At 39.6% G+C, this 15,708-nt stretch overlaps 1 protein-coding gene across 10 annotated transcripts in view; it reads right to left on the reverse strand.

The window, feature by feature from the left end:
- The window catches only part of limch1b (LIM and calponin homology domains 1b), a 95,877-nt gene that overhangs the window by 42,328 nt on the left and 37,841 nt on the right, over positions 1-15,708 (reverse strand). For 9 of the 10 annotated variants that reach the window (XM_067599948.1, XM_067599947.1, XM_067599945.1 and 6 more), the window contains exons 2-4: positions 14,275-14,345; positions 9,610-9,679; positions 1,535-1,641 (exon numbers count right to left, since the gene is read on the reverse strand). In XM_067599948.1, the coding sequence (XP_067456049.1) occupies positions 1,535-1,641; positions 9,610-9,679; positions 14,275-14,345 (248 nt within the window). Of the gene's footprint in view, positions 1-1,534; positions 1,642-2,048; positions 2,100-9,609; positions 9,680-14,274; positions 14,346-15,708 lie in introns of those variants that run through there. The other variant, XM_067599949.1, reaches the window with a different exon arrangement.

Below are 15,708 nucleotides of genomic sequence, written 5' to 3' on the forward strand. Positions count from 1 at the left end.
CTATTTGATTGTCTGATGCAGAGAATAACAGACTGGGTGACTGTCAACGACTGACACACAAAGAAGAAGCAAACAATCAGTAATAAAGACAAGCTATTAACACTCGATTGAGGTGTTCATTATCAAAAAAACTGTTCTTTCTCTTATTAAAATACAAGCCTTCATTTATTGTTGGGACTTTTTAAAAATAATGAAGGATCTAGTGTATAAAATAGTTATCATGAACATTTTGCCACCGAAAATACATCTTTCACTGCTGTTTGTTTACATATTGTTTATATACCACCATATTTCATCCCCCACACCACACTAAAGAAAGACTGCACTTATCAAACACTTGTCAGAAAAACACTGCTGCTTCTTGTTCCCAAAGCCTCATTGTCTTCCTTTTTTTTTTTGCTTCACTGAAGAGCATAAGTATCTACCAGTAGCAGAAACTCTAAAATCTTGACATCATTTTGCTTTGGAAGAACAGCACCCTCTTGCTGTTTTGTGCAGTAAAAGCACAACAATCTTAAAACTTGTATTCAATACGATAAAATTTGATTAATAAATTATTTTTTTTGAAAGACAAGACCCGACCATGAGGGCAGCATAAAAACACTGTTGCAGCAATAAAAACAGTACAAATAAAAATGTTCATTATTCAGTTAAAAGTGTAAGAATAGCCCGTTTCTCAAGTGACAACAAACACATTGGATTAAAGGCCCCATGAAACGGATGTCAGAGTTCTATTCGATTCCTCATATTTACATGTTTCTGGTAAAAACACAAAGCTAGTTCGGGACTTGTTGCGGATATTGATTGGCGTTTACAGTAGCCAATAGCGCTGGATAAAAACACACACACACACACACACACAAACAAATTCGAGAAAGCATTTTCATTGGATGCAGAATGAGTAAATGCCCCTGAGTGCAGGATGTGTCATCAAACATTTCAAACCATTTTACAGGAAGAGAAAAGATGGTTTTGAGGTTTTGATGTAAAAAAAAATAATCTGATACTGATTTTTTTTTTACATATATTTTGCATATAACGAGAGATAAATGAACAGTTAACACAGGGACACAGGATTAAAACTGGGAACATGTATCTTCTATTTCATGGGGCCTTTAAGAACTAAACTCCTTTACAGATGACTTGAATTCACTAAGAGCGTCATCTCAGATAATGTCAAATCCTTTTGCACGATGTTTCAACTGAATTTATAAACTATCCTCATCCTAACGCGAAGCAGCCAAGAAAGTAGATTTGCTTAGTTTTGATTTGAGGTTTGATTTCTTCATATTTTTAACAATCCATTCAAAAGTAGCTGCCTGTAAATGTTGGCAAACTCTTATTTTATACATGTCAGAATTACTACAGTGGTTACTACGTTACATACAGAGTCTTTCCTAACAAGTTTGGCCCGAACTTGTTGAAATGGAAGATTCTGTGCTTTGGAACAAAACTGAAAGACACACACACACATGCACACATGCACACATGCACGCATTAAGCAGTAAGGTAACACTGAAGCTTTGAGTCTTACTTGGCGGTGGGGCGTGTCGACGTGTCCTGCAGGTCTCCAGGGTCAAACAGCTGGGAGCCCTTCAGTCCCAATTCCTCACAGCCACGCAGAAACACACTCAAGTTGTCCTGCACACAACACAAAAACAATGTTTCATCAGGATAAATATGCTGTTGGCAGAGACAGAAGTCAAAGGGAGGTCAGGTCAGGCGCAGGGCTTTAAATCACAAGTACCCATGACACTATGACTCTCTCTGCCGATCTGATTTAATTTACATCATATAATTACTGCAGAAAACACACCGCTGCCAAACCAAGAGGAGAAAGTAAGAGTCTGGCTTGTTAAGTATGTTACACACCATTAGACATGGATATAGAGATGCAGAAGTATGAAAACACATGACAAAAGTTTGAGCAATTCATTTTACTGATTTTTAGGAGAGTTAGTTCTTCTTTCTCCGTCCTGTGTACAAACATGCAAACACACACACACACACACAAATACAGTTTCTGCACAACATGAAAATCAGGATACCTGCTTGACAGAAACGTGACACCACCAGGGTTTTGTGTTCGGCTTTCTTACGTCTCCTCTCTCAGCTTACTCCAACTCTTCACTTTTTACCTCCTTCAAGGGTCCCCTGTGTCCTCTTTATGTCTTCCTTCACCTGCTTCTCCTCAAACATGACTTCCTTCTCTTCTTCTCTACACTTCACTCTCTCTCCCCATCTTCTCAAGTCTTCTCTCCCTTCTCTCCCCTCCGCTCTCTGAAAAAAGTCTTTGTTGGATGCAACCTGAGCCGAACTCTCCTCTCCTGTTCCCAGGTTCTCTCTCCCTTTGTTTCTGTCTTTCTATCGTTCAGAGGGCCACAGCCAAAGCCCTTCCCTCTCTCTCTCTCTCTCTCTCTATCTCAGGGTGTCACCATTTCCTCTCCACCCTCAATGTCCCAAGCACTCTATCTCTCTCACATACCAAAACAGAAATACAATGTGCTTACATCCACATCCACACATCTCCACACACACAAGTGCTGGTTCAAATATACATTATTTCTAGAGTATGAACACACAAAGCCTTATTTAGATGTACACATGTAGCTGGTGCAAGAATATATGCATGGATACAAACAAGTAAACACACACACACACACACACACACAAACTTGGAAACACTTGTTCTCACAATCTTTTTTTTTTTTTATTTGTAGCAAAACACCCACTCCAAACCCACCCTACGGCTTCCTGTGTTTTTGGGACAGCGCCATCACTGGTGACGCAACCCCACCCAGCCATACACACACACACACACACACACACACACACATACATACACTTACTTCTTTGACAGTTTTACTCCAGGGAGAACACACCTACATTGGGATTAACTAGGTCTCACACACACACACACACACACACACACACACACACACTACCGATAAAGGTCATGTTTGGCCTCAAAATAAATGGCTTTCAGTCAAGTTGCACTCAATATCAGCGTAGACTTTCTTAAAGAGCATTTCCCAGAACTCAGATGTGAGCTATGATTTGGAACAATGAGGGGACTCCCTTAGGGTGAGGACAGCCTGTAACTTGGACTCCTAAACTTTTTTGTGTCAAGAATCCAAGTAAACAGATCCAACTAGAACCCAAATATCCGTTGAATGGGATTTTGTGGTAAGAATGGTGAATTATAACTTAATTTTGCTCATGGACCGCTTGATATGCACTTATCCCCCCACTTGTGCAAAAACTTGGACACTTGTTGAACAACATTTCTGCCTGGAAAATCCTAAAGAACGGGAAAAATCTGGAAAGGGTGAAGTAAAACACTGAACATGCTTCATAATTATGTCTGTTGGCAAGCTTGTTTAATCTGTACTTGTAATAATCAGAGCTGCTGGCTAACAGCTGAGGACAGAGGATGAGTTGGACGGCTCTCAGTTTTTGATGTGTGTTGCTCAGTTAACCCTCCCTGCAAACATATAGTAAAGGTTATCAGACAATCTTCAACTGTAGGTACTGGCAGCTGTATGATAAGCAACCACTAATGACACCATACATCTAAAGAGTATACATCAACATTTTTCTCTATTTTCCAGTAACTGTGTATGTGTCTGTGTAAAGAAGTGAGCATAACTTTGTGGTGATTTGCAGGTCACTGCCACAGGAAACTGGGAATCTACCGCAAAGAAATGATTGACAGCTGAATGTGTTTGTACAAGGACTGGGAAGTAGAACGTCGGCTCCGACACAAAACCTCCGTCAACTCTGGTAAAAAAAAAAGTGAAGTCATAATAAATTTGGGGCGGAAGTCATTCCTGCTGTGGAAATACCAGTATTGTGGTGAAACAAATGATAAAATTAAATAATGAATTACAGGACAATGTGTGTAAATGACAATCACCAAGAGCCATACAGTATAATGGCATTAATAACCAAAGCTTAATATTTGTTCAGTAGTGAATGGTTGGTAAAAAAAAAAGGAATTAAAAGTAGAAAATATATAAATATATATAAGTTTACAGAAGGTGTGAGATCCCAAAATAGCTTTGTGAATATGGACAGTATGTGGATGTGAGTGTTAGATTCCTTTAAACACAACACTCATTGTGATTGATACCTGACTACCATGATAAGACCACCAGGGTTTCTAAGGGAGGAGGATCAATGTTCAGACCCTAATTTTTGGACCTTGACAGAATCCAAAGCAAAGCTGGTCATCGTGAGGAAACAAGACACTTGGCTTTCAACAAGATATATGTTTCTCATTTGTTTTTCTCCTGCCAAGGATACAACTAATAAATAAAACAGGAACGATGTGAAGATGAGAACTCAACCAAGCTGCACTGTGCCTCAAATTAAACGAACCCGTGTGCTGTATGCGTTGCTCTGAAAAACGGAAGACAAATAATATTTGTGTTAACATGCATTTCCATGCTGGCACACTACAGTTAAACCAATAAATTGGCAGATATTAGCTAATTGCAGATATCTGTGTGTGTGTCGTCTGGTAAGTAACAGGAAACTGCAGAGCAGAGATGCCAAAGAGATGTCGGTGGTACTTTAGCAAGAGTGTTGCCCATACATACATAGTTTTTCAACCAGAGAACGCCCATAAGTTTAATGCTATGCTCATTTTTAAGAAAAAAAATTCAAGGGATCCTTAATGTTTGATTATGCTGTTATGTGAAGAATTACTGTCAGTCGACATATTGTTATGAGATTATTTAAAACTCTCAAATATCAATATCAGCCTCAAAAATCCAGTATCGAGTCAGGCTATAATACACATTCATGTTAGCTTTTATTTCTTTTTATTTTTTATTGATCTTCTTTAGATAAGAATCAATTCCATGTTTTCCGAAGCAGGCGACTATGAGAATAAATATAACAAAAATATTATTTACATTAATATACATTTTATTTTGCTTATCATGTAGCTCCTCAACTTGGCAGTTAAATTATCTCATGATACTAATGAAGCATACGATCCCTCAAATGAAAACAAAAACTGAAACAACCCAAAACTGGAATTACAGGGGATTTACATAACAGCCCGAAGCGTTGTTTGTTTACATATGCATCACTGAAAAGTAAATAAATGCCTGTTGCCCCCTCGCTTTATACTTGATGTCTGGAAAACACCTTTCTGAGCATGTGAATTACTACCATTGAACTCGCAGAGCTTGTCTATTTACACACTGTAAAACGTGAACATGCCAGCCGACCCGGAGACTGCTGGAAACAGAGCGCGCAACAACCAACCTGTTCAGACAAACACTGAACCACACAGGCCGAGCTGCCAAAGCACTGAGGTAAAACAGCCACAACTCCTCAGAGACCCATTTTCCCATTAGCCCCCAAACAGGAAGAGGAAGGGGGAGTAGCCTGTGTTTTATTATGATGGGCCAGATAACAGCAGACCCCTTGTTTATATGTTTCTCACCTCTCCAATCACAGCCAAGGGGAAGGAAAAAAAAAATCCCCGCAAAGCCGCGAGAAGCTAAGAGGCAGAGTTATGATACTTAAATATAACGGGGGACATTGTTTAGACAGGAAGAACAACAACAGGAAAAACAAACAGGTGTCCTTTTATAACCTTTTATATGTTAATCTAGATCAAATCAAACTTCTATTGTAAACATGTTGTCTTCATTTGGTCCTTTGGGCAAATTAGTAATGGTCATGCCATGTTTTTTTGTCCTGTTACTGTATGTCCCCTTTGGGCCAATTAGTTAGTTTTATAACATTGCTGTTACATGCATCAATCACCGATGTTTGAGATAGCATGGTGTCCACCTGCTGTTGATATAAATATTGAGTGAAATTCTAAAGTGTAGAGTGATAATTCATATATAATTTCCGACTTCGATTATGGTAAAGTTTTGATTTATTTTAAGAAAACTAGAACTAAACACTCCATTAAACAACTTGTAAGGTCATTAGTTTTTTAGTGTAATGTTCCTAGGCAGGAAAGAAGCACTGTGTTCTAATGGTTTTATGACAGCCCTTAAAAAGCCTTTACAACAAACAAACAACCAAAAAAGACAAGGCCGTCAACCAGTGCAGATGCACTGATTAGAGTCCATTAGGCAACGGAGTAATATTATACTCATGGAAACTGATGGATTTCACTGAAAATAGTCCAAAAATCTGTCGGATCGTACAGGGAAAAAAAAAGAAAGTTAATAAAGCAAACTGAATTTATGTTCATCCATTCATAGCTGAAGCATTACCAAGACGGAGTACTGAATCAGGATAATCATTGTTATTATAGCAGTCATTGTATGGTGAGGAATGTAGCTGTGTAATGAGCCGACACTTGTAAAAAGCCAGAGAAGGCTCATTGGCAGCCATTAGTAACGCCATGAGATAAGAAAAGCCATTTCAGCCCAACCCAAACTTCCTCCTCTGTTCTGTCATGCTGTGATCCAAATGATAGCCAGCTCCCTTTACATTTTTTTTCTCTAAACACTGCACCAAAACATCAGTCGTATCACCTGCACCCCTCGTTTACACCATCACCACGTTTTCGAGCTCAATTGTCTGTTTGTCATTACTAACCATAAGGATTCGTCCAAAATTTGATGAAAGCAATCCTACTTTAACATCTATCAGCGTGACTGAGGAAATGAAGCAACCTTAATCACACTGATGTGGCCTCAGGTTGGTGTAAATGATGATGCTACAATTTCACAAGGTGAGGTGAGAAATCTTTGCTTCCAAACCATGAAAAAACCTGAATAGTGACTTTTTAGAGCGTCAGAGCAAGCATTAAATACGTCATGATGATAAACACCTATTTTGCACAACAAAATGTACAATTTGAAATAGAGTTGTGAAGTGAGAGGAGCTATTTCAGGTGGTTTCAGAAGTAAAAACTACATGAAGTTTTCCTATAGACCACGTTATGTGACTCACTGTTTGAGCACTTCAACAGGTTGGATCGGCATAAAACTCTCACTGATAAATCATCGGTACAAAACATGAACAGCTGTGTTAGAAAATATCTGGTTCTTTGACAAACAGTCAAAGGTACAAAGCTCCCTGGTAGCTGAATGGTTACAGCACATGTCACATAACATGGTTGGACTCCAGCTTGGGACCCTTGTTGCATGTCATACGCCTCTCTCTCTCCCCTTGTTTCCTGTCTGCTTCTCTACTAAAAGACAAAAAATACCTAAAAACATGTCTTTAAAAAAAAAGTACAAGGCTGTATATAAAAATTTAGGGGTAGAAGTTTACTAGGACTCCCAAGGTGCATGTTGGCAATAAACAGCCAATCGCCAAGCATGTGTGCCTCTAACGGCAGCTGGAATCTAAAGATGACCATGTTGAGAAAAATGGTTTTACAGTCTACAATGTAAATCAGTTCAGTTTTAATTTCTGTCACTTTTGAATGAATTCGGCATCGATCTTAGAATATTTTGTTAACAACTTCAATGACAAAGCGTTTTGAATTCATTACTGCTCTGAATCGCACCTGTGACTGGTTTCTTCTCCATAGCAACGGCTGCCGAGGCTCATGGGTATAGTCGTATTCTTAGCCATCCGTCAAAATCATGAACAAAATGTTATTTCTCAGAAACAAAGTTGGAAAAATTGAAACTGGCTGATCATAACATAAACCTATAGGATCGTTACACTATCTGGGAGTCCTATTAAATACTACTGAGTATATAGTTTAAAGCGGCTCCTCCTACTCTACAAATCTATGCTAAAGTCATTGGGTTTTTTTTTTCTTGATCTTTACTTTTGTAATGTAAGCTCGCAATGGAGCTTAGTGTGTCCTGTTCTCTCAACGAGATTATCAAGATATAAAATTAAATTCTAACATGAGCAGCCTTTATTGACAGTGGTGAGTTCAGTAGAGCGTGAGTCAGGAAGGAAAGAAAGATGGAAGTACGTTAAGCATGAGCTCCAATGCTATCAACTTTCCGTTAGCCTCTGTTTACATGTCAGTCCTGGTCCTGAAAGGCCACTTCATCCAGATCAAGGTCTTAGGTCGCCATGAAAGGGCTCCACTGTATCACACTGTACTTTAGTGAAATGTATCAGTGTTCAGGTCCACTGAAATTCACAGGCTCTCATTCAGAGCCAGAACTTAAGATTCTTAAATAAAACCGCAGACAACAATGCACAATGTTCAGTTCAGCTTTCGGGACCGGAAAGTGATTTCGCTCTGCTCAGATGAAAAAATAATAATGGATCAAACTAATTCTGCTTAGTCAAAAAACAAACAAATAAATAAACAAACAAAAAATAATGAGAAGATATTAAGGGATGTTGAGCCCTGCAATAAGGTCCTGAAGATATTTTAAGCTGATGCTGTGACCCAAAATATTTCACAGTCAACAGACAATCTAGCTCACTCCAAACCAAACTGACTATGTACAACAAGTCAGCCATTAAAGGCCTCAGTGTCACACACGGCTGCTGATGGACACCTTGGCTGTGGGGACTGAAACTGAGCTTGTACACCTGCATTTATCTGTAATCAAACCCTCAGTACCTGCTAGCTTTAAATGTAAATCTGCATGTCACATGATTGTCAGTGTATGTCTCCAATCGTTGCCTTGGGTGAAACTTATGTTCAATAGTATCCAAAGTTCCTACACCACACTGGCAAAGAAAAAAAGGTAACTGCAATTTGAAACTTGTGATACAGTGGAAACTGCTTATAGTGATCACGGTTACAGTGATCAACTGCTTTTATGGATCAAAAAGTTTGGGACAGAAAGAATAATTCCCTTCTAGTAATCAAGTAGTCTGCTTACAGTGTTCACTTGAGGCCTTTTCATACATGACAACATATGGAATTTTTTTTTTAAACTACAATAATCAGTCTGATCACCGGCTGTTATGGGTTGCATTTCTTGGTTCAGCTTTCTCACTGCAGGCCGCTGCAGCACCCCTGCCTGTCTGCTTCTGGCTGGTTACCTGAGGCTGGTTGTTGACGTTATCAGAAAGGTGATAATTCTACTTTATGTTTATTATTGAGGTCGTAGTGGGTGATGGCGGTATACTAGAGTGCATTATACTGAAAAGTATTCCTAATACTTTGCCCTTCTCATGCATGTTAATGGAGTGGACAAAAGGGGAACACCATTCAATATAATGCACCCCAGTACACCACCACCACCACCACCACCCACTACGACCTCAATAATAAACACATAGTAGAATCATCACCTTTCTGTAGCGTGAGTGTATATGGTGTTATACTTTATAAAAGGCACCTTAGGCTACCTTTCTGCTTTGGAAAGCTGCACAGGTATCAGAGCCATAATCTTAAATTACAAAGCATGTGATGATGACTATGATACCGCTGTGCCACCCTGCAGACACATATGCAGTTCTGGCACTTTATTCAAGGGAAGTGACAACAGATTACAGCAAGTTTTTAAGGTTAGACAGCACTAAATCAGAGTAGAAATCAAAAGTATCCCTGGAGAGGGATCCAGACATTGATATAAAAGAGAGGGGAGGAAGAGACAAAGCATGCAGACATAAAGGAATGTGATAAGGAGGAGATAGCATGGGGAAGAAAAGGATAATCTAAAGTTTAGGTGGAATGATTGAAGGTTGAAGACTCACCAGTCCAGCTATAGGTGTTGGAAGTCTGTTGATTTTCTTCACCAGGCCGGGTTTAATTGAGCTCAGCAACCTGACAATAGACAGTCGGAGCAAAAAAGAAAAAAATCAAGTTACAACACAAACTGAATTGAAATGCATCACAGGCAGAGTGAAATAACTTGCAGGCGAGACAGATGAAGTGTGTGAAACTGTATTTGTGTCTCTTTAGAGAAAAGAGGGGGAACAAAAAAAAAGGGAGAAAGAAACATTTTTGAGTGTCCCACAGTGGCGTCTGGAAGTTTAATAACGACAGATTCTAAATCAGAGTTGAGAATCAGTGCTGCTTTCACCCACTGGGAGCTGTTATCTATTTCCAGTACATTTCATATAAAAAACACATGTGAAGAGGTATGTTACTGTTGTCATCTCTCTCCTATCATACACAGAGGTGAACACATTTTTTTTTTTTTTTTAGAAACAGTATATTCTTGCAACTGCAGCAGTCATGAACAGGCAGTTTCAGAGTTCCCGCCTCTCATGCTCTTCCCCTCTCTCTGTCTCCAGTTTTGTCTTTTGTGTGCATTTTCATCAGAGGAAGCGCTGTAATGAGATTCAGCCCTGTGAGGGAAAAAACCCACCCTTGGATACTTTTGCGGTATTAGATATCAGCGGCCCTGTGATGTTCATGGCATTCCAGCAGTTATTTTGTGATGAAGTGCTGTAATTTTCCTCAGCCTGCCTCATCCACTTTTACTTAAGTTAGAGATTTCCTGGTGTGTGTTTCCCAGAATAACTTTCAATGACCCCAGGAGAGGTGTTCTCAGTGCTCCATAAAAATTTGTGTTGGTGGAGAAAGTGAGCAATAGCAACAGTGAAGACAGTGTTCCCACTCTTTAAAAAAAAAAAACACCTAGAAGGAGAATAATGTTGCAGTGCTCTTTTTTTTTCCAAATTACAAAAAAGTGGGTTTTCCACTATGTCCTCACCTTTTCTATAATTAGTTTCTCCACGTATGATTGATAAGTATCAGATGGTCAAGTGACTTGGATTTACAGAAAGGTTCGGGGGGAAAAAATCTGATATCAAGCTTTAATAAACTCAAAACACACAGTTCAAGATAAAATAAATATATGAGGACAAGTGGAGATAAGGAAATGTGGAGGAGGTTAGAGTGTGTTTAGCTTGTGGAATTGAGTGAGATTCAAAACAAGCATCACACAGGAAGTCCAGTCTGCGCTCTCCTCTGCTGTTTAGACACGATTTAAGTGCATTACTTGACTAAATGCTTGTGTGGCGTTAAGACAGGATGACGTAAGGCAGATGATTAAATCACACGAGTAACCTAAATGTAGTGCTGGGCCGAACGGTATACTGGGCACAGCTAGCTAGCTAGCCAGGTAGCTCCGTAATTGAGATTCCGGAGATCCAGATTAGGATTCTGGGCGAATGAGGCCTCGTGTATAATGATGGTTATCGGGGAAACCTCCGTCAGCCTCCTACTGCTTTAGAAATAAACATGAGTTTTACACGAGTTGCTTCAAAAGTTTGTTTGTGAGGCTGAATGAAGGTAAACACAGGAACTAGCCACTTGTAGCAGCCTTGTGGCTAACCGCATAGGGAACTAGGCTACATCCAGGGCAGTTTGCACATCAGTTTATTTATGTGTAAGGCTGATAACTTAGTGTCTGTTCACGCTAGAGAAGTAGTAACTTAACAGATGAAATAAAATTGCAAGGATAAAATGACCAGATACACACTGAACAGTTTGCAGCTGCTGGATGATGGACTTGCATATTTTAATTGCTCAGACAGTAATGTGTCGTAATCGCATTTTTCTTACTGTGAGGAGCTGAACATTTGTTCCAGCCGGCCTCGCTCTTTTCTTAATAGTTGATTTTGTGGAGATGAAACAATCTCCAGGGCGACAATGTTGATAAACACTGTAAATCCATTTGTAGTAGTTACACAGCTGGGATAACTCTAATCCATGGACACTTCTAGATTTTCCGTGTCTGGCAGCAACAGGTCCCACTGCAGAGAACGTTTTCCTCTTCACTCTTCGGGAGAGCAGTGACTGCAGGAACACCAGCGGTTTCTCTGAGGTAACCGTAACTGTACGTTGACTTTCCTGACTGTCCTGTTGCCCTTCTGCCTCCATTCTTCATTTTTCTTCTTCCAGTTGTTTTATCTCTTGTCTGTGTCCTCCAGCTAAAATAAATACACTTGGCCGTTCAAAGTGATATGACTTATGTTCGTATATATAGTAGTCCACGGAATAATCCATCATTGCACTTAGTTTTTTTAGTTTCCTTACAGTCTAACCGCAGTGAAAGTCAGCCTCATACATGTAAACAAACTGACGTGCATGGATGAATTTGTGGGTGGTTTGGTTAGCTGGCAAACTGCCCCAGATATTGATCTCTATGCAGTTAGCCATAATGCAGCTACAGGAAGCTAGTTTCTGTGTTTAAACTCATTCAGACACATTCAGGAACATGTAAACTCTACGTACTCCTGACAGTAGAATAAGCCACTATATACCTTTATAAAGGCCCAGTCATGAAAATAAATAAAAAAATAAATATTAAAAAATACTGTGATACAATTTTTTGGTCATACCGCCCAGCGCTGCCTAAACATTTGGAACCGATCAGGAAACAGAGACATCAACACCCATTTACTCATTAACAATCTGTGGATCTCTATAAGAGAGGATCTGCTAAATGATACGATATCGATAACGATGAAAAACTTTGGACATTTTTTACTTGATATGGGTAGATCTAACAGCCTATCACACAGCAGAAATAAACATGACAACAGCCAATCAGTCTGCAGTTTTTGGCTGGCACATCAAAGTACATGTCTATTTCCTACCGTAAAGCATTGTTTGAGCTACTGGCCCATGGCTACAGGTGAAGAAAATGGATGTCCTCTGGAAAAGAGGAAAATAATGAGTGGAACGGAGCGACGGTGAAACTCGTTTATCCTCCAAAGCAGGAAACGGTTGACAAAAAAGGTAACATGACATGGGGGGGGGGGGCTATCATCTGTTTGGAAGGCTGGCGACTTCCTGACCAAACACCAGAGTTGCGCGGCTGAGGACGCGGCTGAGACGCGAAAGGATCAATGATAACGCCGGGCTAACAAGCCTGTGGCTAGCATGCTAATCTGCTAGCTCGCACCATCAACAGACAGCCTATGCAAAATGTACCTCAAGTTTAGCTAACGAGGTCAGCTACTTGCATTAAGAAACTTGTAGTGAAGTTGCCAAGAATTTGCAGTATTCAAAGAATTTACAGCAGCGTAATCATACTCAACATTTTATTTTCTGTTCTTTAATCAACGTTTAGCATGCTACCTCTAAAATGTTCGAGAGGCCTTTGAAACAAGACATCTGCTGTGATGGGAATGACAGCAGTTGTTTACATATTTATTATTCTATTTTATTATTCAGTGTTTAAGTGTTTGTCACCTATTCATTCTGATAATAAATAATTGTATATTATAAACCATAATTAATTTTCTGGTTTCTTCAGGGTTCAGTCCTGAAGAGAATACTCTTAAAACTGTAAATTCAGCATTATTATTATTAAATACATATACTGTGATAATTATCAACATCGAACAATATTAAAAACATCATGATAACATTTTTGGCCATATCATCCAGCCCTACATTATATTAATTGTTAATTAACCTGTTGATTATTTTGTCAGTTAACCAACTATTCTTTGAGTCTATAAAATGTGAGAAAATGAAATGAAATGAAAAATGTTCCCAGACCACAACTTGTTTTGTTCAACCTACAGTCCAAAAGATATTCAATTCACAATGATATAAAATGGAGAAAAGTAGCAAATCTTCACACTGGAGAAGTTTGATGTCTAGAAGCATTGATTCTTAACACATAACTTAAATGATTCATTTATCAGTTATTGGCGATTAATTTTCTCTTGTTTCAACACTAGCCTAACCCTAACCCTAAGTAGAATCACTTCCCTGACATAATGTTTGTTAATACTGCTTTCAAAATGTGTGATTAGCACATAATCTCCCAATTTTCATGGCCTGGAGTAAAACCTCTAGATTTTTCCATGATATTCCAGAAATTCCCAACCCAGTGGGGACACTTTTAAAAGGGTTCTGGTGTCTGTATTCACAATAAAGATATTGTTAACACTGGGCTTGTGTAACTGAACTTGGCACAGAAGAATGTGGAAGACAGCGAGCGCAAGTGTCTGTGTGTTTCTAGTCTCGTTTCACCACCTCGACTCATTACGAGTGGGCGGACGAGCGTCGCCCCTGGAGAACAATTTAACAGGACCCCGGTCTCTCTGATCACTGGGCCATAGTGCTGCTACAAAGTGCGCTCAAACAAAACCCTGTGCGGCTGCTGATGTTTATCCTATAAACACTGAATTATATGTCATTATTGTAGACATGATTGCTTCTCGCTTCTCATAAACTGTCGGGACACGATGATCCTGAAACAAACACACACCGAGGAAGGCAGAGTCTGTAATCTGTGTGTGTTTAACTGGACCTTTGCTATTTAATTAATAAAAGACCGCCTAAAGTCACCGCCTAAAACAACATGAACGCAATGCCTCAAATAAAATAAAATTAATAGCTATTTTACGATCACTACAATAACATAGAAATGATATATATTCAGAACTTACTCGCATAGCAGTATCCCGTTCTCCAAACCTCCTCTGAAATCTTTGTCACCAAAGCATCTTCCTGTCACAGCCTACAGAGGGAACAAAACAAGTGAGTTAGACAAATCATGACAACAAGAGGCCTTCAGAGCAAAAAAAAAAACAAAAACGTCAGTCTATGAATGTAAAGTCTAGACACACAAACTCCACTTGGAAGCAAGAAACAAGCACGACCTTTATTCACACTCCTTTCACGTCCTTCTTCACAGTAAATCCTGAGAATGGTATGGAGAGTTGTACAAAGAGCTGCCGGCCGTATATCAAGTCCCTCTCTGGTTAACAGTGCTAAACGCTAACAAGCTTGACATAAGCCCCAATCATCCTGCCCGAATGGCTCTGGCAAGCTAATGAGTTGTGACAGGGGATTTATTGGGTAATAGTTGTTCAGACCCTCTGAGGAGGAGAAGCCGCCTGTTTGCATGTATTTGCATGACTACAGTACATTGTCATGCATGCATGTTATTCTTGAACAAATATTGCAACACATACAAATGCTTCTTTTTGTGTTGTGAGACATTTCAGCGCACAAAACCCTGGTGCAGAAAACTTGTACGTGCTCCAAAAATGTATAAGGTTCAGGTGCAGGTGAAAGTTTATGTCACAGATTGACACTCGGCAGAAGTTTTGACCTTTCACCTTTAATTATGAGACTTAACATGACATCTCAAGTGCAAAAATAAACAGCATGAGTGAAAGACGTGCCTACCACTCCAACATATCAGCTGTTGCAAGACTCTCAGTACCAAGCCTACTTAGATTCTCACAAATACTGGCAGACATTTGGCCATAATAAAAGAGGGGACCCCTTTGGACTGCTGGGTCTGGAAGCCAAAACAATTACAAAATTAAATTTCCTGAGAGTTTCTTCACATGTATTTGCACAGCTGCAGAAAAAAAAAAAAAGTGAGGAAATGTAGAGTGTCTGGGCCGGCTGTGTATTACTGTCAGCTTCTTGGCTTGTCGGGGAGCCTGGACCTGTTACAAAAGAAATGGACTGCTGTATGTCAGCAACTAGACCAACAGTAAGTCTCGTTTCTGCTTCTGGGAGGGCCGTGAGGTGTCGTGTTTGGTGTTTGGAGTTAGACAGACGGAGAAGCAGATTAAGAGAGACAAACAGAGAAAAGAAAGTGGCACAGATTTTCTCAGTATGTTGACATTTAGCTATTCGCTGCCACTATTCCCTACTGCGGCAGCACTTGTGAGCGGGGCTTTGTGTGTCTGGCGTTGACAGCGCGGAAGTGATGAGTGAGGTCTGAGTGTGAGGCCTAAAGATCTGCCTCACAGCACAAACATATGGTCCACGAAACCCACATTCTATGATTACAGTTAATGGACTTCCTCTGGAGGAAGACATAATATTATTGAATTAAACATAAATTGGCAGAGCTAGCTGAG

This window comes from Thunnus thynnus, chromosome 9, assembly GCF_963924715.1.
Source record: "Thunnus thynnus chromosome 9, fThuThy2.1, whole genome shotgun sequence".
NCBI classification, from domain to species: Eukaryota; Metazoa; Chordata; class Actinopteri; order Scombriformes; family Scombridae; genus Thunnus; species Thunnus thynnus.